The 24428-nt window shown below is 38.2% G+C and overlaps 3 protein-coding genes across 5 annotated transcripts in view; 2 read left to right on the top strand and 1 right to left on the bottom strand.

The window, feature by feature from the left end:
- Positions 1 to 2081, top strand: part of CTBS (chitobiase) — a 6492-nt gene extending 4411 nt beyond the window's left edge. Inside the window, exon 7 of the mRNA XM_032118075.1 lies at positions 900 to 2081. Coding sequence (XP_031973966.1) covers positions 900 to 1085 — 186 coding nt within the window. The 3' untranslated portion in view covers positions 1086 to 2081. The remainder of the gene's footprint in view (positions 1 to 899) is intronic.
- Positions 2082 to 2835: 754 nt separating this feature from the next.
- SPATA1 (spermatogenesis associated 1) lies at positions 2836 to 19671 on the bottom strand. 3 transcript variants are annotated; one of them, XM_032118072.1, is made up of 14 exons: positions 19570 to 19671; positions 18056 to 18185; positions 17063 to 17169; positions 13509 to 13626; positions 11408 to 11461; positions 10987 to 11311; positions 10629 to 10874; positions 10035 to 10161; positions 9830 to 9890; positions 9122 to 9239; positions 8268 to 8393; positions 6286 to 6455; positions 5152 to 5250; positions 2836 to 4163 (listed from the first exon to the last, which is right to left on the bottom strand). In XM_032118072.1, the coding sequence occupies exons 2-14, from the start codon at positions 18089 to 18091 to the stop codon at positions 4059 to 4061; spliced, it is 1692 nt and encodes a 563-aa protein (XP_031973963.1). In that variant the 5' UTR covers positions 18092 to 18185; positions 19570 to 19671; the 3' UTR covers positions 2836 to 4058. The 3 variants fall into 3 exon arrangements, with proteins under 3 accessions (XP_031973963.1, XP_031973964.1, XP_031973965.1); XM_032118073.1 differs by having other exon boundaries at positions 19540 to 19671; XM_032118074.1 differs by lacking the exon at positions 5152 to 5250.
- A 39-nt stretch (positions 19672 to 19710) lies between these two features.
- On the top strand, positions 19711 to 24260 carry GNG5 (G protein subunit gamma 5). Its single transcript, XM_032118083.1, has 3 exons — positions 19711 to 19898; positions 20975 to 21130; positions 23239 to 24260. Exons 1-2 carry the CDS (start codon positions 19818 to 19820, stop codon positions 21098 to 21100), a joined length of 207 nt encoding a protein of 68 aa, XP_031973974.1. The 5' UTR covers positions 19711 to 19817; the 3' UTR covers positions 21101 to 21130; positions 23239 to 24260.
- The last annotated feature ends 168 nt before the right edge of the window (positions 24261 to 24428 follow it).

Raw genomic sequence — 24428 nt, forward strand, 5'->3', positions numbered from 1 at the left:
AGATCTTTGGCTATAAAGTTATCAGGATTAGATTCTTCCTTTTATGTTTTCTACTTTTCTTTCTTTGTTTTTTTTTTTTTTTTGTAAAGGATTGCTGGAATTCTGTGTCTTGAATTCCTAGTCTGAGAGAGGGGTGCAGTGCCTGAAGGCTACAGGAGTAATAAAGATCTTTATCACTTTGCAGTCTTCTTGAGATACTGTATCATGTCAAAACCAACATTTTGGCACAAAGACATCCTATAGCTCTGTCCTTCACTTTTATAGTTATTTTCATGAGTTGATCAATAATTTGAACTAAAAAAGATTCTGAGATGCTCTTAAGATTTTCTAGCTCAGTGCCTTGCATGCATTTTCTCTTCTGCATTTGTTTTCTACATGGACACAGTGGAAGAGTCCATAAATGACTGTGCTGACAAGAACACCACAGTGTATCTATTTTGTCTTGTTTCTTTAGACATTATTTAAGTTTCACAGGTAGATGATTAAAAGATGTTGTAAGCAATGACCAGGTAAAAGCAGCATAACCTTGATAAAATTTTATAACCTCCTCTAAAACTGTTTATTGCTTTAAAAACCCCACAACCTGTAACTAAATTCACCTGTTGGGTTAGATACTGTATCTGAAATTTTATCTATATTTTAAAAGATGTTAAGATACAAATTAGCTAAGTCCTTTCATCTAACTTCAGTTAAATTGTGTCACTAAGTTACATTCTACAATTAAAAAAATATCCAAGTATTTGGCTTAGAATTTTTAATTTTCCTGTGTGACAAAGAATTGGTAAATCTGGAAAATATGTAAATCTACCTAGCATGTATATCTCAGTTTTGAGTTGTACTTTTAACTGTGTTCAACAGAAAATTGATTTACTGACACCAGTGTTTAAATATTTTTCTAGGATTCTGTTGGTCAATTCCACCAAGTATGGTTTGATGACCCTCGCAGCATTTCTCTAAAAGCAGCATATGTGAAGAGTCGAGGTTTAAGGGGCATTGGCATGTGGAATGGAAATAGTCTTGACTATTCCAGGGAAGCTGTAGCAGAACACCAAACTCAAGCAATGTGGCAAGCTCTGACACCATAGGAACTATGTGAACCCTTGATTTAGAATTATGAAAATTGGTCATTTTTTATTCTGTCTGACACTTTCACAGATTTTGAATTTATACAAATACACTGTGATTACAAAAACTTTAAAAACTAGGCAAATTAATCTTGTTATTTTATATGCAAAGCTGTATTTTCATTATTCAGAAAATTCCAGTGTTGCTTTATCAGTAGGGTTTTTTTAAGACTGCTTGTCTTTTTCACTTTTCACAATTACTCTAAGTTTTATAATGCTTGAACCCAGCATGTATCTGGTAACAAGACCAATTGATGGATTTACAGGGGCGGGCTCATAATGATGCTTTGCTAAAGCTGCCAGATGTAGCAAATATTTATTCCTGTGTTACATGGTGCAGTCTCAGCCTTCTGACTTCCCAACCCAACCAATACTATAGCTAAGTCACTTTAGAATCAGATTAAATCAGAATACTGGGTAAACAGATTGTTGATTACATGCAGCTTGGTTACGCTTCTAGATGAAAAGATTTTTTGGACTGAAAAAATTACATAACATGAAGTAGTTGCTGTTAAGATTTACATCAAATTTGTTGTTAGAAAGGAATATTCAATAAACTCCATTTTCACTGTGCTTATGTATCACATAATTCCATAGTTTCAAAAGCCAGTAACCTCTGACCTTAGCTTGAAGAGGAAGCATTAATATGGAGAGGGCTTGGATGATGTTCCCTTCCATTTCAAACTACTTTCTGAAAACTAGAAGTAAAATGAACTACATATCTATTTTTCAACACACCCTAAGATTCATTCAGTAGCCTGCTTTTCATTTTTATGGGGTGTTGCCTTTGAGATAATAGGAGATTATGTTTTCTTTCTAGTTCATATTTTCATAAAATCATTTGCCTAAAGAAATTTTTTAACTTTTTAAAATATCCATAGTGATGTAAAGATTGGATGGTGTTTACAGGATATTTTTCTTAAATAAAATGCTGCTCTTGGTAAGGCTTGTAAACAATGGCTCCTGTCTGTGCTTTACTTGTTCTACAGCTTACAGCCCACGCTTCTTGTCTGCTTCTCAGAACTCTTTCACAACCAAATTAAAGTGCAACTGGGCCCTGCTTAAGTGACTCCATTAATTAAAAAAATGTATTTAATTAGGTAGATGTAGTCATTTGTGGGTTTGGTGGTTTTTTGGTTTGATTTGGTTGGACAGTTTTTGGGTTTTTTGTTTAAATTGGTTGGGGTTTTTCACCTGCTAAAGAGTTACCATAGTATGGCAGCACTACCATAATGGCTACTGCAGAAAAGACTTGGAGACTTCATCTGTCTGCTTGATACTACAGGTGATGGAAAGCAGAAGGTGAAGCCTACTGCTCTTGCAGAAACTAAAAAATTCCCTTAACAAATCAGAAGGCTTTTCACTAGAACACTGGTCTGTAAGGCTTAAGAGAAAGTGCTAAATTTTATATGTAATAGATGTAGATATCTATATATATATATATATAGATGTAGATATCTATATATATATATAGATATATATATCTATATCTATATATATCTATATATATATGTGTAGATATATATATATATATATCTACACACATATATGTACTTCAAAATGTGTATTACTACCTATATGCTTAAATACTGTGAGATGGGTATTTGCTGAATATGCTGAAAGAGTCTTCTGGAGTGAATATGTGACCTGCAAAATCCTAACTAGGGTGAGATGACAATAATAAAACTCTCTTTCCTGTAGCAGTCAAGAATCATTAATTGATAACATTATATTTTAAATTTAGGTTCTGATTTTCCAGTAGCTCATAGCCTGCTCTTATTTAAGATACAAGACACAATTCTGAAATAGAAAATGTGAGCTTCAACCCTGAATTGAGCAAAAGTGGGTGTAGTTTTAATAATTTATTTAATCCTTTGGCATTAAAATCTTTGTTAAGTCCTATTTTTTAGAAAATAAATTGGATAATGGGTGGTTCGACTCAAGACATTTCTAAGTTAGTTCTTTTGAGAGCTGCATAATTTTCTTATCCTATAACTTATTTCCCATGAGTGTTTCACTTCCAGTAATAAATACAGCCTTGACAGCCTTTTAGCTGAGATTAATTCCTAACATGTTATTCTTCTGCTTAATATAATAACACCTGGTTTGCAAAGAGGCAAATACAAAAGCTAGAAAAAAATTCCTATGAAGAGGTTTCTGATTCCTCTTTCAGAGAATTGTTAATCTCAGCACATGCATGACCTTGGAATTGAGGAAAGACAGAATATGCAAGAGTGTAAGGTGGACTAGGATCATCATTATACTGGTCCAAAAGAAAGCTTTCAGGCAAGCTTTCGAACTACAGAAGACAGCTAATGTCCAAGTGGCTTTCCTAATAAAAGAGGGAACAAAACCAGCTAGATATGAAATAAAGTGAGATTATCTGAGATTTTGTTTATGCTTCATAGTAATACAGTAATGATACATTGCTAATTTATAGATAGGCATACTTATAATGCCAAAAACATATTCCAGTAAATAGCTAAATAAAGGATTACTGTTGCTGTAATTCTATAGAAACTGCATTTTAATAATTTCTCAAAAATGTAGTGTGTGTGCCTGAAAAGAACAGGAGGTTATGGATTTTAGGTTTATTTGCTTAGTAGCTATGTAGTTAATCAAAGAACATCAGCATACCACTGGGATGTTACACAATTAACTAATTTGCACTTTAAAAATAACATCTTAGTTTTAGACACATTACTAGCTTGAGCTGTATGTTTAAGGAGCTGACTAATCTTACAGTAAGTGAGATTTAAAAAGAAGTGAGCTGCATTACCTCAGTAGCCTAGTACCCAAATTCCACAACATTTATATAGTTGATGTCTTTTTACAAAATACCTTCAAGAACATACAAACAAATGCTCTGAAATTCTCTTCTATATACACAAGAGAGCTGCTGTAGACTTTACAGATGTTAGTCACGTCATCTTCTTAAATTCCTGATTTTCTGGACTGGAGAATTAAAGCTGAATGAATCTTCTTCTGTGTCAGTTCCGCTCTCAGTGCTCGTAAGTCAGATGCTGCCTGCTTTCTCATCTGCAAAAGAACCCATAATTTAAGGAATGGCAATTTAAGGAAGCTTTTTTTGGAGCTGACATGCACATAGGTTTATATAACTAAGACTGATATTTTATACAGGATGGCTGAATACAGGATACATCTTTCATCTTTAAAATTTTACATGTCTAATTAGATAGCATAGTTCTAGCACTTCTTTGTTCTATACTTTGCCTTGATGTTTTTGAGACAACTGCAAAGTTAAATTGTTCTTTCCACTCCTTGCTAGACAATGGAGAAGTCATAATGAATACACCCACCCTGGAGTACCCAGTAAACAGGGGTATGGGCAATCTCTGTGATGTAGAACACTCCTATTTCAGAGCTGGAAAGCTACCCAGTATGAAGGCCTGTACTACATCTTCCTTCCAGAAAGTGTCATAGGCAGCACTGATATGGAATAAAGCTGATGGAGAGGTCTGCCATCTGCTTGGATAGGGTTTTATTTTTTTATTTTGGTTGGTTGGTTGGGTTTTTTTCCCTTTAAACAATTTTTTTTCTTTTGCCATGGTCTATTTATTGCTGATCAATGCCTCACCACACCAGGTATATTTCTTCAATTACCTTTTGAATGAAATGGGAATTTTATGAACAAGATTATGAACGTTAGATTATATAGTACCTTGAGTATCTAAGTTGTTTGGATGCCTTACATTCCAAATCATCTGATATCTGGTGTTCTGGGGTAATTTGGCTCGAGTGATGAAGTTACAACACCTAACACCTTAAAACTAACAGTGTAAAACAAGAACTGTTTAGCAAATATTTACTATATTTTATATTATTTAAAAGAATATTTATTTATTTTAAATATATAAAATATATTTATATATTAAATATAAAAGTATAACATAATACATATTTAAATATTTATTATATTTCAGCAAATATAATCCAATAATTTGTAAGTTCTAGTTTTTTTAACATATTGTCACATTTTGACTGTTCTAATTAAAAGGCGAAGTACCTTAATTTCTATTATGAGTTTCATTTTTGTATCATCTAGCTTCTTCCTCAGCTGATCGTGTTCATGCTGCACTGTAGCAATCTGGATGATTGTGTAATTCTGTGTGAAACAACAACAAAACTTGAAGTGCAGCATTAGTGCATCTCTTCCCTCATTGGGTGCTACTTCACTACTCAGAAACAACCCTCTAACCTGTTTCCAACTCCCTGCTTTCCCACCTGCCTGATGCCTGCCTGGCCAGCACGTTGCTCATGAGGAGTGAGGAGCACCCTTGTGCTCAGCCTAACAGCTCATTAAATCCTGGCTACCTTCTCTGGGTGCTGGCCAGTGCAGAACTGCTGTAGGAATGTTACCTTGTGCCTATCCCTTCATATAAAGCCTCTTTGTGCCCAGTCAGGGAGACCTAAAAAACCCCACCCCTGATATGCCCCTCACAAGGAGCAATAACCTGTCTGAACATAGCCAGTAATGCAATGTCAACCCTATTCATATTTTTATCTTGTAGATATTTCAAGATAGCTCAAATAATACACATTTGTATATAATGTACACTCTTAGATTGTACATACATGCACCTTTCAGATGCAAGAAGGGGACATCTATTCTTCCTAGACTAGCTTCAATTTTGCCAACAGACTTGCTTCCATTAATGCATTTAGAAAATTAGCAGACAACTGTTGGAAAGGGTGTTTCCCCTTTTTCTTTTATCTTTTCTTTTTTAATCCCTCTCTGAACTTCCTATGAAATGCACAGTTGCACAATAGTTGAAGTACAACGACTTCAAAAGCTACAGAAACGTTTCTTGTCCTCCAAACATTCATTACTTCCGTGTATGAAATTTGGAATGATGGGAACAAAGTAGAGCTGAACTATTCATTGACTATACTGAACAGAAGGTGGTATTGTTACAAAAAGGTACCAACAGAAAGCAGAAAGAAACAAGTGCTCAGACTCAAGCACTTCTGCAGTCTTTTTGAGACAAATGGCCTGAAGAAATTCTGTCCCTCAAATCACTGAGCTAAAGCTAGTTTACAAGTCATTGGTTGGCGATAAATTTGTTTCTTTACTTTATATTTTATACAAAAACCCCTCAGACTGTGTAAAAAGAGATAATAAAATAATACAAGCAAGTACCTTGGAGTTTGTTGTATTGTTTGGTCGTTGTCGGCTAGCTCTGGCTTCCAATTGCAAGAGCAATTTCTGGTGGTAAAGCTCTAAATCTTGCCGCAGTTTATTTAAAGTGTCCTCCAGTGAAACTGTAGCTTTCTTAGTTTCAAAGTACTTCTTTTTCCATTCCTCACGAACTGCACAGGAAAACAGTAATAGTGTGTTCACTCTTGTTCACCTTACCATAAGGTCTGCTGAAGACAGTCACGACCAGCTCACCTCACAAGCTTCAGCTGGCCAATGTACACATTGAAACATGGCAGTAGGTTTCTTTAAAATAAGCATTTAGTGAAAAAATCTTCATTAAAATTACATTCACCATAAATGCAACTGAATTTTCACACAAACATCTGCAACAAAAGGCTCTATCTGTCCAGTGGGATAAAACACAGGGTTCAAACCCCAAGTTTTATTCAGCCTGGCTGTTCTGCAGGTTCTGCTGCATGTTTAAGTGCTCCTGGCTGGTGAATACTGGTATGCCCAGCACAGTCTGAATTCCATAGCTCTACTGTAGCAGAAAATGTAGCATTGGAGATTTAGGCAAAATTTATGCTCTTCATGGCCAGAGATTTTGAACAGCTTCATTTTATACTGACATCCCAAATTATGGGAAACAGTTTACACTTCACTATGGTTCCTCCCATGTTGTTAATGTGCTGTCAAGAGCTGGCACATAAATACCCCTGTATGCGTTGTGGCAGTCTGTGGCCACTGCATACCTGCAGTGTCTTAAATGAATCCCTTCTTTCGAGGCATACTTCATGGAACCAGGATGACTGAAACATTCCCAAAAGAACTTGGCTGTTGGAGGACTCTACACCATGTAACTGAGAGTGCCTGCCAGCATGGCAGCCTTAGGAGGATATCAAATACAGACTGGATGGCTGTTCCTGCAGAAAATGCTCTTTCCTTAGTACCTTGTAAAGAAACATGCTTGCTACGTGCCCCTGCTTATGAAACTCTACAGGTTTGAGAAAAAAAATTTCAGAGGTACAGACACTTCTTAAAGAACCTGCAGAAGCTGTTTGAATCCTTGTGAAATATTCTTTATTTTACCTAACTGGATAACATAATTTAAGACAATGCAGGAGCCATTTAGGGCTTATCTCTAGCTTGCATTGCAGCTCCATGCTACTACAGAGTTCTTCAAGTACCCAAGTTTGGGGTTTTTTAAATACAGCTTCCCCATGCTGTGGAGTGCAGTGCAGCCATGTCCTTAGAGAATAACTGAAAGAATTGGCTTGATGTCTCCTTTCAATGAGCTACAAGTAATATTTAAGATTCCTAATGACATAGCTATTTTTAAGCAAAAAGAGAAAGATCTCAAAACATCAAAATGATTAAATCTCATCTCTGTATAACCAGGATGTGACTTAGGGAAGATAGCTTTAAGTATAAACTTGAAAATAATTTAACGAAGGAAATTTGTGTAAGATTTTAATGAGATTTGACCTTGTTAAAAACCAAGCTTTGTCAAGCTTGTCACAACAGGCTTGTAACTTCCATGTCGTAAGCTGAATCCCATGAGATGGGAAGAACAAAAATTATTATGCTGCAATTTACCTGAAGCTCTATCAACACAGTATAAGCCTCTGTAAGCACCAGCCAAAGGCAGGATTAGAATATGTCAGCTGCCCTGGGCCTCAGAGAGAAGCAGCCTGCAGTAGCTCTCTGAACACTGCACGTCCATGAGACACAACTTGAATAGTTTATGAAAGCCAGAATAATCTTAACTTTATAAAATATACCACCAAAAAAAAGTGGAAGGAAACACTGCAACCATGAATTTTTCTAGCATGCTATTACACAAAATGAGTCTTCTTGGAGCTATTGGTTAGCAAACTGCTCTCTCTGTAATTAAGCTCACTGACAAGGAGACAAATATTTTCCCATTGGTTTCAGTGTAATTTCTCAATCATTCCAAATTCCAAAATAAATTAAAAGTGTACCATGGTATCTCCTCAGCTTATTTTGTTCCAGCAGCCCTTTAGCTTTTTTGATCAGCTCTTCTCTAGATTTTTCCATGTGCCTTCTGTCTTTCTTCATTTGTTGCAATTGTTCTGCCATCTTGTTTTCTAAAGATATTACAATTCTATTTAGCAAGCATCTGAATACTCTAAGTACCAAGGATCAGTCAAGATTTTTGTAAGGCACTCATCACAAATCATGCCAAAAGCTCTGTCAGAACAAGCAGTAGAAACAACTTCATTTTAATCGGGTTTCATTTTAATCTAACTTTTCAACATGGCTGGTGCTTTAGAAAAAGGGAGAAATCTATCACTCATCCAGGCATTCACACACATACACACAGACAAACATCCTTCTATATGTTTAGACAATGTATCACTAAAACTATGTAATCAAGAAATGTATTCACTCCAAACATTGCAAACTCTTGCCAATGTCCAGCTGGCAGGACAATATCTCAGACTTTCACTAGTCTGCAACAAGAGGTCAAACACTTAACTTCTCACTATCCTCCTCCTCAGCAACACTACTTCTGGTTTTCTTTGCTACATTCTCACTTGAGCCTGCAGTATTTCATCTGATCTCCCTCCTTTTCTCCTTCAATCTACAACTCCACAAGCTGGGTTGTCTAGTGCTGGGAACCTGCCAAGTGCAAGGACAGCCCATGCAATCATAAATACCTGGAATTTTCTAACCATAAATTAAAATTCATAACAATACTGAGAATGAATGTATGTACAAATCCTTTCATGAAGTAGGTATTTACATCTTCATTGACTCTTCAGTCTTGATTAAATGTTCACTTCCTTGCAATTTCTTGGAATCATGTACTCACTTGCTGCCTGAATTACAGGAACTTGAACTGGATTTACAGTAAGCGCCAAAAAAGGTGGACTAGGAGGTGAAATATACTCTTTTGGACAAGTAAGATGATTTTGCTTGTTTTCATCTGCCTATAGAGTCAAAAGACGCAACTGTAAGTACATAACCATAATCCTGAATAGTTACATTAGACATATGCCCTGAAAGTGGCCTAAGTGAATGGGAGGGCTGAATTTGAATTCTGCAGGTAGGCTTTTTTATTCTGTTACCAGTACACATGATTACTAAATTACAAACAGCTGGACTTCTGCAAACAAAACGAGAACACTGAACACTTACATCACAGAGAACATACAGACAAAACCATAGATTATTGCTAACTGTTCTTGTCCATGTTCATAACCCCACAATTTACTGACATTCCCAAGCAAGACCAGGAACTCAGGGCCTTAAAACAGCCACCTGATTAATTGATTATGAAATCAAAAACTGCTGATTTCTAAACTAGAATTTGTAATTGCAAATTTCAATTGTTTAGAAATATAGTTAATATTCACTAGAAAATCTGCTAAGTAGCAGTGCATGAATTAACTTTTCTCAATTATTCTCAAATCTTTCATACTTATAATGAGTCACCTGTCTTACAAAATTAGACTGTTTCTAGGTGGAGGACTATATCTATTGCTCAAGATTACTAGGAGTGTTACCTTGAAAAACATACCTGATTATCCAGTTCTTCACCAAGATCAGCTCTAGTCTTCTTAGTTCTGTTTTGCTGCAACCTAAGGTAAAATCCAAAAAGCAAGTGAAAATTCACTGAATGAAATGGTTTTTTCCCTCCTTTAATTTATTTAAAGTCTGTAAAGTAAGTCTGTATTGGTGAATTAATATTATCCATTATTTTAGAAGATTCATTATTTGCTAACCTTTGTTTTTTGTGGACATAATCTGTAGTTTGGTCTTCCATTATTTCAAAAATTTCAGCATCCTGTGTTCTGTTTCTTCTTAATTTGGTTTCTTTTTGGTGCTCACTGTTTTCTATGTTTGTTAGTTCTGTGACAGGATAGTGATGAAAAAAATATATTGATTACACTTGCAAAAATCAGGTTGGTTTGACTGTCAATGACTGGACTTTCCAACCTATATTGGAAATTCAGTGAATTAACACAGCAAGTGGTGTTATCTCTATGATTTGGAAATGTTCCATGAATAACAGAAGAAAGAAATAAAGAAAAAAAAAGGGTATTTTTGTTATAAGAATTTGTACCTGACTAATTCTGGTGATTAGACATATGTATCAACTATAGAAGAGTGGTTATATCAGCACACAGTGATAATGAAGGACTTACAAGGTAGAACTACATCTCTTTGAAAGATATTATTATTTTAAAAACAGAATATTGTTCTGATAGTGCTATTCCAGCTCACGCTTTAATTACAGATTTCTTAAAACTTAGCTTTACTTCGCTAGCTTTCTAGAACTCTTGCTTTAGCAAAAAGACAACAATAAACATTTGTACCCTTTTGATACTTAATGTGATTTTGGAGTCTTTGGTTATCCTGGCCTTGTTCATCACCATGGTTTACATGAGTAAGAGCAGTTCCTTTGGATTTGTCATTCCACTTAGGAGCATCACAGTCTTCTTGATCTTGGCTGAGATGATTCTGCTCAGAGCTCTGTAACACCAGGTCACACTTTCCAGACTCCTGATCTGCAGGATTTGAATGACTTGGTGTGAAGAAAGGTCCATCAGATCCACTTTGATCTGCATAATAATTGATAATATGAAACAGATATTATTTTATTGTAAATGTTAACCGTGATAATTATTTTTCTTCTCATTCATCATCCTCCTTCACTACACTGGTTAAGCTTACCTTTTTCTCCAAACTGGTTTTCTTGAATCCTGTTGTTATTGTCTTGCTTATTGTTTGTGTGTGAAACTGGAACAGGTTCTTTCTCACCCCATTCCACAGGACTGGGCACTTCCAGACTTTCTACCTGACATCTGCTTTGTACACTTTCTAAAAATGGTTTGCTTTTTTCAGGTTTCTGTTGGGAAAGACTGGAAAATCTTGATCCAAGACCAAACCTATTAGCTTCTTCAATAAAGTGATGTTTTTGTTGAGTCGATGATGGTAATGGATAAACATCTTCAAAATACCCCACTCCAGGTAATAAATACAATTCAGGATAAAGTGCCTGAAAATACACAGCATATTCATCAGACAGGACAAAAGAGAGGAGGTGCAATGTAAAGTTTCTGAAAAGGTACCTTACAAGCCATTCAATACTTACATAAGGAGGAGCAAATGACTTCAGTTCCAGCTCTGTTTCCTGCTTTGCTTTCACCTCAGAAGATAAAATATGGAAACATAAAAAATACAATACTTCTTTTATCCACCATGTTGCATGTGACATATATATTCTACTGACATTTTTACATGCTGTATTTTTTCATAACCAGCACTATAATCTCTAGTAACCTTATGGGGAAAAATAATCTTAGAATACAATTATATTTTCTGACATAGTTCTGAAACTTTGTCTATTTTTCAAAATCTTAATCAGACCCAAAAGATTACATGCATATACTGAATATTTTTTTTTATCCTTTACCCTTTCTCTTATGGTTCAAAGGATCTTATCCAACAGTCACAGGAAAAGAACGTTTTCAACTTTCTTTATCAAAAGTTGTTTCAAGCTGAATCTGGACAGAAATGCTGAGTCTCACATAATTTTCTCTATTCACCTAATACAGAACTGCAAAATATTTAATGTATATGGAAAAAAATCTAATATTATCCTACGTCTTCTTGTATTTATCATTTTCCTTCATATTCTTTGTGACATATACTTCCACATTTCAACAGTTGTCCTAAAAACAAAGTCTAAAATAGTCGATGTGTATTTGAAAGATGTGCTCCAACGTAAGGAAAAGAAAAGAATCTGAACTTACATCTAAATCATTGTATTGAATTAAACACACAGGTTACATGCAAAAAAGGAAGAGCAAATGAACATGACTTTGGTTTATGTTTGTCTTTTCATTTAAAAGACCCCTGCTTGCAAATAGAGCACAGCTCTTAGTTCTGCTTACATTGTTAGAGTTGTGAAACAGAAGACTGAGAGAGAGAACACTCAACAAATATTTAATCATGGAGATGTAATTCAGTGAGGTTACCACGACCCTAAACAACAAATAAACCAGTTGGTTTATTGCTTTACACTTTGTTATAAATTTAAACATCAAGCAACAGTAAGCACCTCAAAGTAAACCTGTACCTTTAATTTGTCTCTAAATCTTCATGTAGATTACCAGTATCTTTAATTCTCTATTAACATAAAACATTTTATTCATCTGCTGACATTATAAAGGAGGCTGAAAAATTTCTCCATTTATCTCCAAACTATGTGGGCAAGAAAATACACCATCTTACTTATTATCATCATCCAGTTAAAAAGACCTGAATTCATTGAAAACATAAGCATACTTTCCAATTTAGATTGTACCACAGTCTTTTAAGTTTCTTTTCATGTCTTTCCACCTAGTTTTAGCATATTACTTAGTATTTATTCTAGTCTTCTGTGAGAGAATTATCACTATTTTAGTGATAATTCAACTAGAAATGAAATAAAGAATGGCACCAAATTTCCTGCTTGTAGTTAATTTCCAAATCCATGAGAAACAGGTGAAATGAGACATGGAAAAAGTACTCCATACTTACAAAAATTACTTAAATCTTTGTGTATTACATCAACAAACTTTCTGTTGGACTAATTTTCAAGTTTGTTTAATCTTAAGCTATAATTTGTAAGATATAAATATACATATAGAATCAATGTGAGAAACAGTTATGATTCACCCATGCAGGGGTTTTACTACTTGCATCTCAGGCTATATTATTGGACTAAACAGTGGAAAATCCAGAGAAGTTTCCATTCAGAGAATGATGTCTTAAATGCTTTTGGGCAGGTCACAGCAGCAGCCATTAGAGGAACTCTGACTGAGCTTCCATTGCTAATTCATCAACTGCCATATTCCCAACCATATGCAGGTAATAATGAACTTACGAGTTTGGGGTTTTTTGTAATGTAACCAGATTTATCATATTTAATCCATGGATTTATCAATACTAGCATCTTTTCACTGGATGGCAACTAATTACACCTTGCTTTAAAGGGTATTGCTAATATAACTGTCCAGCTGTGCCTTTGCACTTGGGGAAGTAGATGTGCTCTGACAAGAGCTTATGCTGCAGCATGTTTAAAAGAAGTGCTAACAGTGCTCCTAAAGTTATCTCTACTTTATGTGATATTATCTCATCTACAGGAATGAAATATCTCCTTTACATTATAAAACAGAAGAGTGCTCAAGAAAAAAAAAATATTAACTTACCACTACTAGTTTTTTCCCAATGCATTTTAAAAATTTGAATTTATCTGCAACTATCACTCCACCCAGGTATTCTCCAAGCTTCTCCCGCAGCACTCTTATTGTGATGTGAGGAGACACCCTAGAATGTTGTCATTCATTAATACATCTGTAAGATCAAATAATGATGGCTAGTTAGTAGGAGGGGGAAGATAATGCTCTATACGTGCTGGCTTGCACAGACAGAATGACCAAAACTGGGAGCTATGTCCTAGAACTGAACCCAGTTACACCAGAGAGCCTTGGCGTGGCAGTCAGAACACTGCACTGTAAGGGCTGTCATAACATTAACTAGCAATACTCACATTCTATAAGCCTCATACAAAGGGAGAATATGGAAGCAGACAAAATTTGAAAGTTACTTCTTCAGAATGCTGTTGCTCATCTGCAGATGAGTAACAACAACATTGGAAACTACAGTTGTGCACTTCCATATAAGTGACAAAGTGTCATGGGGCTGGTTCAGGACTGTTGAACGTTCCCTTCAAGCACCCAGGGCCAGAGGAGCCTTCATCACTCTCCACTTTAAGCAGCAGGCACATTCCTTTGCTTTTGTCTTCTCCAACACAAATTTATAGTTGGGTGTGTGCATGTGTGTATGCAAATGTATTTTAAATAAAAACCAAACACTGCAGTGTGAACATTTCCACTGTGATTTGAGGATGAGAATGCTGACACAAATATGAATTGCATCATTTAATGTACTACTTGAAAGTATGCAAATATTAAAGTAATGAGCTCAGTAGAAAAATCACTACAGAATAAAAAGCATCTCTGCACGATAAATCCAAATATGCCAGAGGCACACCAAAGCTCTGCAGCACAGCATAGGCAATGCTAATTGTTCTCTGCTGCCATATAAGATAAACCAGAGAACAAATTCAGGCCCGAGACTGTTAATCACCCACACTGATTAAGTGGTAGGATGATTATGGTCCAGGCAGCTCTCACTCCTCCAGCAATGCACAGACATAGCTTGGGGGACAGCACATGCCTTTCCCAGCAAACTGTATAGTCAAGAACCTGCCATGTCTTCCATTTGAACAGGTCTTCAACACTAACCTGTCAAGGTTTGTTTGCACTGGCCAGCAGCCCTATAGGCCTTCAGTTCACACCTCAAGTACATAATAAAAACAGTCATTTTCATCTCATGAACACAATACTTCAGTGGGCTACAATGCTTCCCTTGTATTATTTCAAACACCCTGGACTTAGAGGACCCTTCTTAAGAAGGAGCACAGGCATGCAGCAGAGGAGACCAAAGTCTGCACAGAGGACACATCTAGGCCACACGACATAGTTCCTGTAAATTTGGCTCCTGCTTATTTCTTCCCCAGCCATCGTTTCGCCCACATTTGCTGCAGATATTGTCCTTAACATCCTTTATTTTAACTGTATAAAGACAAATGTGGATGATGGATACATATATCAACACACATCCTTACATGACTCATGTGAGGCACATGGGTGATCTGTAATTCAAATATCCCTCATTTACAACAATTTCTTCAAGCTGATGTCTCAGAGAAGATATGCCCCTTGAGTGGTCTTCTGAAACCAAATAAATGCAAGCTCTTTCAGAGGCAATTCTAACACTGCACACCCTTCACTGATAAGGCCTGTCCAAATCGGCAAGCAAACCTAAAACTAAGGCATTTATGAACAGCAGGGAAAACATCTAAGTATCTACAATGCATAATGAGAGAAAAGTATCTAGGTACCCAGATCCTGAGATATTCAGCAGAAAATTATCTAAAAATTATTTGCCAGTGCAGCTGCTAGGAAAATACAAAAATATTAGTCTGTCACTTGCTGCCACTGGCTGGCAGAAAACAGTCACGTAAGAGTCACTTCCTTCAGGGTGTCCCTTTAAAAGTAATTTAAAAGAGTTCATTGTAACTTTAAAAGAGTTCATTGCATCTCATCTAGAAATAATAAAAGTTTAGCTTCTGTGGTGAGGAACGAGGAATTAAAAAAAAAAGCTCACAGAGGCTGAGAAATCAAGTTCATAGGAGCAAGAACTCAGGGCCATGGACAATTACACCCTTAATATCTTCTTCTAACTTCACAGCTAATGGAAGTGGCCTGTACTTTGACCTAGGAATCCTTTGTAAGGCTGACTCAGACAGTATTAGGATTGTCAAGCTGACTGAACAACAGAGCTATGAACAATGTCCAAGCCATAGGAGTACCAGCAAGGCTGCCATTCCCTCTCTTGGATTATGATAGAAGAAGAATTTAAAAATATTTTTTGTTTTTAAACACAGGGATTCACTGACCAGGTGCTAGTTATTGTTAATGCTAATGTACTGCAGCATTGCATAGTACCCATAGAATAATTAATTTGCAAGTATCTAAGAGTCATTAGCAAAAAACAATACCCAGGCAAATATAAACCCACTGAAATCAGTGAGGATCCTAATTTAATTTGATGCCTCAGTGAAATAAATTTGCACTAGATATTATAGGGCAGTGACAGATGTCCATGACATGAAATGAAGTTACCACTTCAGACGTGTTCTGCACCTCTGCTGCTGACTAGAACAGCATGAAATGGGTATATGCACTTATTTTGTCTGATTTTGAGCAGCCTTTCAACAAAAGCAGCTGTGAGAATGAATATATTCTGCACTACATGCTCATACCTGACCACTGTCAGTCTTTTCAGCTACACTGTATATTGTCTTAAGTGGATAAAACAAGACTCAATTTAAATTAATTAAAACCTCTATTCCCTGCAGTTTAAGCTGAATTGACAGGTTTTGCACAGGTGTAGACAAGGTGCATGTAAAAGCTCCGTTTCAATACACGTCTTTACTTTACATGATCTACAACTTCTTACCACACCAGATACACACAGATTTTGAGAGTAAAGTGTTTAGGAGTATAAATAAAACTTTCAAAGTTATGAAAGATTAAAAATGCAACTCTCTGTGCCAGATTTGAACCTAGGACTGGGAACCAGGGTATTCCTTCACTAAGTCCTTTAAACAGCTACCTGAGAGCACACATAGCACATGGTGCTGTGCACAGCCTTTCACTGCTCAAGAAGAAAGAGGAAATGCTGCTGGTTCATGGGCTGTAATGCTTCCCCTTGAGAAACAAGGCTTCAGCTCTTTCTCTGGACTGAGAGGGCTCAGATCATCACATCCCTGTTCCCAGGAACTGACAGGCTATCCTGTCTTCACCAAGCCACTGTCTCGAAGCTGACCTCTTGCCCAAAAGAATTCCAGCTTTTGATAATCAGTCTCAAGGAGACAGAAAGATATGATTTTACAATATAAATTATTCTGCAGAAATACTAGCACTGCTCTGGAAGTGCTTTTCAATGGTCTAAGTGAGCTAAGCCCAATACAGTACAAATGAACATAATGTTAGTTATGGTCACCACTTACCCTCCAGAAATTTAATTAGGCATCAAGTTTCTGCTGACAGATGTAACTGTTCTCTCTAGAGCAACAGTTGGACTGAAAGACTGAAGGACCTACCACATACATGAAACCTAAGACTGCACTCACCTTATAAATCCAGCTGAGATGAATTTGCTAGTAAGAGCTACAGGAACTGTATTCAGCTTGAAGTTCCACACTTCTGCTGGGACATAAAAAACATGAAGCTCCACCAGCTAAAAAAAAGGAACAGATGTAAATGTATTACAATCCTCTTCCTATACACTTTGTTTTGTATAGGTGGACTTCTAGTTTGTGTTGGCAGGAATGGTTCCTTTGATATTAGCACAGGGACTAGAACAGTGAGGCCCTGTCTCACAGTGATGACTAGATAGTGAGAACAGTGACAGCAGAGCAATTTGTGACTGAATGCCAGCTGACAGCATCAAAATAACTCACATTAGAACAAGCTCCACAATGGAAGTGAGATAATAGAGAGCCTGTGCTACTGCTATGTATCACTGTGACAGCAATGGAGAGATCTTACCAAAAACAGTTGATACTCTGGAGAGTGTCATGACTACGAGTATCCCTCAGCTGAAATCCTACCTTTGTTCATCTCATAAAAAATGCAAAGCCCTGAAAGCTTGATTCAAACAGCACCACAACTTGATCTTGTCATCAAGGAAAAAAAATTCAAAATGTTTCTGACTGTTGTTAATAATATTAGCTACCTTGAAAACACAAAAATGCTCCTGCTAATGTCTGCAAAAAGAATAACTAAGTTGGCTCTGAGCAAGGTTCATTTAGACTGTGTTTGGACCTGTGGTAGTTGTTGCACTACTAATTTTCAGGTCTTGATATTTTTAGTAAAAATCAGATAGTATTGACAACGATGATACACCTCCCTATAACTAGAAGTCATGTAAATAAGCTATATTAAATATTTCTGCAAGTGTTGAGTGATTTAATGTTAACTAGAAAATAATTATTTCTATATATACTATTTTAAAAGCACAATTTTTTTTCCCTCTCAGGTCTTCTAGAACCTTACTTTAATAAATTTTTATTTTTATTTGTGAAATCTAAAAAATCTTTATGGAAAAGTACAAAAACTCTCACCTGTGATGTTCGAGGTCTCATTTGACTGAATGACATGTTGGTCCCTCTGTTTGACCACAGCAAATGCCAGGTGGGCTTTCTAATTTTCTTTTTGATTGAAGCATTCTCTAAGAGCCAGTTTCATTATAATCTGTTATGAGAGAAGTTACTCCATAAATATCCTTTATTTTCATTTACTGTTCTTGATTCCACTTGTGAAATGGAAGTTGTGTCTATGGTGAAGCAGAAAGCTTCCAGCTAACTGCAAACAGAATCAACCACACCTTCTACACAAGTGAGTATCACCTAAGTAACTGGGGGAATTGCTAAATCACAGCCCTGCGGCTCTAAGAGATCTGCCCTAGAGCACGTCCTCTTAACATTTTCTCCCCTTTCATAAAAATAGTTCGGTAGTATATAATTTTCTACACAGTCCCACTGTTCTCCTAAAGACACAGACCTAAGTCCCCACAAAATGATATTCTTGCAGGGCCTGGCTCTGATAAAGTGACAATTATTGTGAACTGCAACAAACAACACATTGTGCCGGCCAAACGCAGTGCTCCAAGGAAATGTGACTGTGCTGGGCAACCGTGTCAGAAAAATACCTCCATCAATTATAAACCATGGTTCTGTCCTAACACTGTTATAGAATCATGGAATGATTTGGGTTGGAAGGGCCCTTTGTAGGTCAGCTAGTCCAACCCCCTGCAGCGAGCAGGGACAGCTCCTGCTTGGCCAGGTTGTCCAGACTCAAAGTCCAATCTGACCTTGAATGTTTCCAGGGATGGGGCATCTCCTACCTCTCTGGTCAACCCGTTCCAGGCTTTTACCACTGTTTGTGTAAAAAACTTCTTCCTTTTAACTCTAATCAACCATCTTTTAGTTTAAATTCCCCCTGTCCTATTGCAACAGGCCCTGCTAAAAGGATTGCTTCCTTCTTTCTCTTTTTGTTAGGAGTTTCCTTAGTATTCTCATTTTTGAAGGCTGTTCCAGCCCCCCTGAGGTTACAAACCTCCTCTGGATTTTCAGCCTGCTGAACTCCCTTGCTGTTCTGATCTCCTCAACAGGAATCTCTCTCCTCCTCCTGCCTCTACCCCAGCTACTTCTAATTCACCTGTTCTTGAGCACGAGTGACCAGGCTTTCCAAGCGACCTTCCAGGTCTCACCCTGGCACTGTGGAATTAAGATTTCCTCATGTCTGTGGGAAGCACCTACTCAGCCAGGGCCTGTGTCTTTACTTGCAAGCTCCCACAAATGGCCTGAGTGTAAGACCCCGTCACGCCTCCGGTCATTCCCAGCCAAAGGCAGGGTTCCTGCCGCTGGTCCTGCCTACACGGAGAATGCTGCACTTTGCAGTACCTCATGTCACCCCATGCTCCAGGCTTCACCGCCATCCCCGGGCACTTTCTGCACTGACCTAGGACTAGTAAATTGATCCTCCAAGCTACAGTCAACACTCAAACTGCTAGCAAGAGCAAAGTTAGGCACTTTATTCATTGTACCTCAAAATAACCTCCAAACTTGGAACTCACTGGATATTATCACCAAGATTCGCCACCTTGGTGTGAATGTAGCCTCCTCTTTCAGTCCCCATTACCAGTGCGCGGCGGCGCGGGTTGTTTCTGCGCCCGCAGGCGCTGCCCCGTCCCGGGCACACGGAGCGGCCCCGCCCGCCTCGGCCCCGGGTGCGCAGGCGCCGCGGTCCGGGAGTTGTAGCCGCGCCGGGAAGTTGTGCTGCGAGTGCCGCGAGTGCCGAGCCGAGTCCGCCGCCAACCCCGCCATGTCGGGCTCCTCCAACGTGGCGGCCATGAAGAAGGTGGTGCAGCAGCTGCGCCTGGAGGCGAGTGTGACCCGCGTGAAGGTGAGCGCGGAGCCGCGACGGGACGGGACGGGGCGGACGCGCCGCCATTTCACCGCCCCGGGGCCGCGCTCGCCGCGCTGGGGCCGGGCCGGGGCCGCCGGCAGCGACCCGCCCCGCCCCGCGGACCCGGCTGGGTGGTGGCGCCCGGGCTTCTCCCGGGGCTCTGTCGGGGTTCCCCGGCCGAGGCGAGCCCGGAACAGCAGCGCCGCCGGGTCCCCTCCGCCGCCGCCCCTGCCCAGGCTTGGCCGCTCGCCCCCCGCAGCCCCTCGGGCTCCGGGGTCGTTCCCCGGCCGAAGCGCTCCCCCGGGCGATGGACGCGGCCCGCGCTGCCCGTTCGGGATGAGGAGCGCTCTTCCGTCGGGCTCTGGGAAGAGGCGGCCCGAGCCGGGGCGTACAACGGGCTGGGCTGGCCCCAGCACGGCAAAATGGAGATGTCGGTGCCAGGCACACGAAGTGCATTGAACTTGTGCCGTGCCGGGCGACACTGCGCCCGGCACGGCGGGGAAACGCTGGGCAAACTGCAGATACGAAGTGCCAGTGGAAGATGCAACTTTTTGAAACTTTGATCGTTCTATTTTATGAGTTCAGAGTTACAGCAAAGAAAAGCAAGACAAAGAATTTTTCACTGTTCAGTTTTTAGGAAGCATGCCAAAAACCCCATATAAGGGTGCTCAGAACCCCATTATCTCATCATAAGGATGGCTTTCCAAGGGAGGATGAAATGCCAGTTCAGTCGAGTAGAACATGTTAAACCATAGACAGTATTTTTGAATTGTTTATGCTAGAACTAGGATCTTTGTATGTGTAATAAAGCCATCTCCAAGATATTGCTCGTGTGTCACCCTTCATACTTAGAAGTTTAACATGGAAATTGAAACATCCAAGTTAGTTTTCATTGTTACATTGTTCAACTTCTTGTCTTTAAGAAACAAAAAAACTACAATGAAACATTGTATAAAATCTGCATAAACTGTATTCCAGAATCATTCCATAGTATTCTTTCTACTTTCCAATGTTGTTACATCCTCAGTAAAGAGTGTTCAGTGAATTCTAATACTAGCTTTTATTATAACTAGGTTTCTCAAGCTGCAGCTGACTTGAAGCAATTCTGCCTGCAGAATGCGCAACATGATCCCCTACTGACGGGAGTATCATCAAGTACAAATCCATTCAGACCCCAGAAAGTTTGTTCGTTTTTGTAATTATGTGAACTACTTCAGTATCTTTCAGTGGTAAGTTCTTGAATTACAATTCATAAACTCTTTTGTCATTTAAATAAGACAGGCTGTATGAAAGGCACTCAGAAACATTTGACTTGTGCACCTGGTGTTGGTCTAGATCCCCATTTTTGGTCCCTTCTCCCCTTTTCTGGTCACAGCTCTGTACTGGGCTGTCCATAAGTATTATGAGTAGCACTTTGCTGTTGCATAGCTTCCACCTGTTTCTGTACCCGTAGCAAAGTAGTGAGCTGCTATTCGGACTAACCAAGCTGTACAGTAATTGTGCTGTATCTTCCTCTCTGTAAGGGTATTATTTCCCTTTTCTCACATAGAATTAATCACCTGACAGCATATGTGGTGAATCCTGATTGTGGCAGATAAAACAGACTTTAGAAGTTTAAGAACTAAAGAACAGTTCCAAAAACAGATTAGTGGTGGTGCTCCACAAGAAGAGCACTGACCACTGCGGAGGGGAGATGCCCTCTATGCCAAAAGAAATAAGTATATACTTTAAAAAAAGTATTTAGTTTTAAAAGCCCATACTCCACTCAAGTAAGCTACTACAGGGGTAGCAGTTTAAATAACTAGAAACAGTGGAATACTCATTTGGATTTTCATTCCAAAACTTTCATAGGTTCATTAGCACTACTGCTATCACCAGGAAGACTGCTCACTCATCTGGCATTTTGGTGATTAGATTTTAGGCTTACCTCTTTAGAAAGGTGAATTTTAGATCCAGAATAGTTTCACCTAAACTCTGAGAGTCACAATAACTTGGTTATTTTGACCGCAGTAAATGCATGATAATTTTACCATGTTCCCTCTTCCTGTTGCTGGTTGATTTGGATCTGTTGGAGATGAGAGCACAGACGTTATTTCAAAGCACCTGATACATATTTAACAGTAGTTCACAATCCCTAGGAATCTCATAGTGAGTCTTAACCTTGAAAAATTCTGGTTGTGTAGCTGACTTATATCATCCAAAGAACTGTAATTTATACTGTGCTGTAAGGCAGCTTTATAGAAAGGTGACCACAGTCTGATTGTTAAAATTGTTCTCCCCTCAAGCAGACTGTAGAAGAGTTCCAGATGTATGTACTAGCATGAATAACCATGTTTAAAGACCAGAGTAGTAACAGTATGGAAGTAGATCCTTAACTATTTAACAAACAGAAACACTTCCCACATTGTTTTGAGCAGTGAATTACAGCAGTATAACTGAAATGTGCTTTAGAGTTCTTGTAGCTTTTAGAGGTACTTCTATTGTGAATTTTCGCCAACTACTGTTATTTTAAAAATACTCTTGAATGCTACGCTAGTGTAGCTTCATCTATAAGCACTAATCCAAGGACGGAATTAGATAATTGTAAGCATTATAGACTGATAACTTATACAAAGCTAAATAAACTGTACTTAATCAGTGACACATAAAATTCCCCACGAAGGTTTGCCAAGGTGAAGTAATTCCCGGATTCCTTGGTGGGGATACCAGGAAACAATGTTTCCTCTGTCTCACAACACACGTGCATACACAAGGCATAAAAGGCTTTATATGTTCTTTCTCAGGTACAGCCTTTGGAATGGAACTCTTGTTTATATTTTAGTTACACTACCTATATGTGAAACTCCTTCACTTCGCAGTATCTGTTGCAGGCACTTCCTGAAAAGAGGTGGTTTCTTAGTCATAATTCCTTGTATTTTCTTGATGAGCCAATAGTGTTCATGTTTGCCCAGTCAGCACCACCTCACTGAAGAGGAAGTGTAATCTGTAAGTTACACAACAAATTCCCTGCTTTTCAAAGGCAAAATAGATACCTGGTGTTCTGGCAAGCACAAAGTGACCGGGAACAATGTTTTCTATCCTTACACTTAGCAGTTTGGTTTCCAGGAGACACTAAGCTTCAGTTCTTTTGTAAGAGCTTTGATTATCTTATTGTGTCTTTGGGGATGGCTTCATTAAAGGTTTATTTTTTAAACTAATATTTTATAAAACAGCTGTGGAAAAAGAGGATATTTTTTCGTAACTAGTTGTCCATAGCATACTCTGAACATATGTGTTCTTAGAGTTGCTTCATTTAGCAGCGATACCTTTCTAACTAGATTTTGGTTTTGTTTTTCAGATCTTTTAGCATCTTCTCCTACCTGCTGATGTGTATATGGGCAGAGTGCCTCAAGGAGTGGCCTGGTTTGAAGTCTGTACAAAAGCTTAGCTTTAATGTGCCAAATCTAACTCTAAAAAGTGCTACTGTCGTCAAACTTCTTACCATCTACCTCTCCAGATGAACTGTATGCTAGTTACATATTTCTGTTTCATAAGGGAATCAGTTTTATATGCCAAGCAAAAAATAAAAGTGTCTTGACTTAGTCTGGTCTTGAAATTACTGTAAGAATTTGATTGACTTCTGGGTATGGTGGCACCTCACAGTCAGTGCATCACTCTGTAGCAGCTGGAGAGCAGAGAAAGGAGTGTAAATATTGTGCTGCTGCAAGTCTGCCTGGGGTTAACAGTCCTACAGAACAATGAGACTCCAGCAGTACCATACTTAGAAGCATAACAGAAATAGAACAGAAAAAAATTTTGGACTGTTTATAGTTCAGCTATACAGCTGTCCCATATCAGACATCAAATAAAGACAGAGTAAATTATTCTTTATCTTAAAAAGTAATTCTACCCTCGGAGGTAACTTACTCTATGAGCCTTCTTATTCATTAGGTAAATATGAAAAAGCACTTACAGCTGTATATGAAAAGAAAGTAACTCAAAGAAAACTTGACCTTTTAGCTGCCATTGAATGTGCCAACTTAAGGCAAAACAGTAGTTTATATGCAGATAATACCAACTCGAGTGTAGCTGTGAGGCTGAAGAAGCATTTTTAAAATTTTAACGGGGAAAGCCCTGCTCAGAGACCTCACATAGTCACTGAGCAGCATTTTTAGATAGCTTTATGTACTTCTTGTAGGGAGGTTTTACGAATTCTTTCCCATTTGTCTTTGTTTACTTTCAACTGCTCTGGGCACATACACCTTTTGTCAATATGGTATTTACAAAAGAGATACCTGAGTTATGCATATTGTTTTTGTAACTTCAGCAACATGCCTCTTTTATGCAAAATGCTAATGAAATAAAATATCATGGATTTCATGGATTGCATACTGCCTTCTCCATGTTCTCTGGATAGGAGAACTTTTTTGGAAAACTATGCCCATACTGTCAGGGAACAGCATACTGTAAGTTAGAAATAAATTTTAAATATTTATCTCTTACCTGATTAACTGAACATGTCTGGGTTAATGGAAAAAAATAAAACGA

This window comes from Corvus moneduloides, chromosome 9, assembly GCF_009650955.1.
Source record: "Corvus moneduloides isolate bCorMon1 chromosome 9, bCorMon1.pri, whole genome shotgun sequence".
Taxonomy (NCBI): domain Eukaryota; kingdom Metazoa; phylum Chordata; class Aves; order Passeriformes; family Corvidae; genus Corvus; species Corvus moneduloides.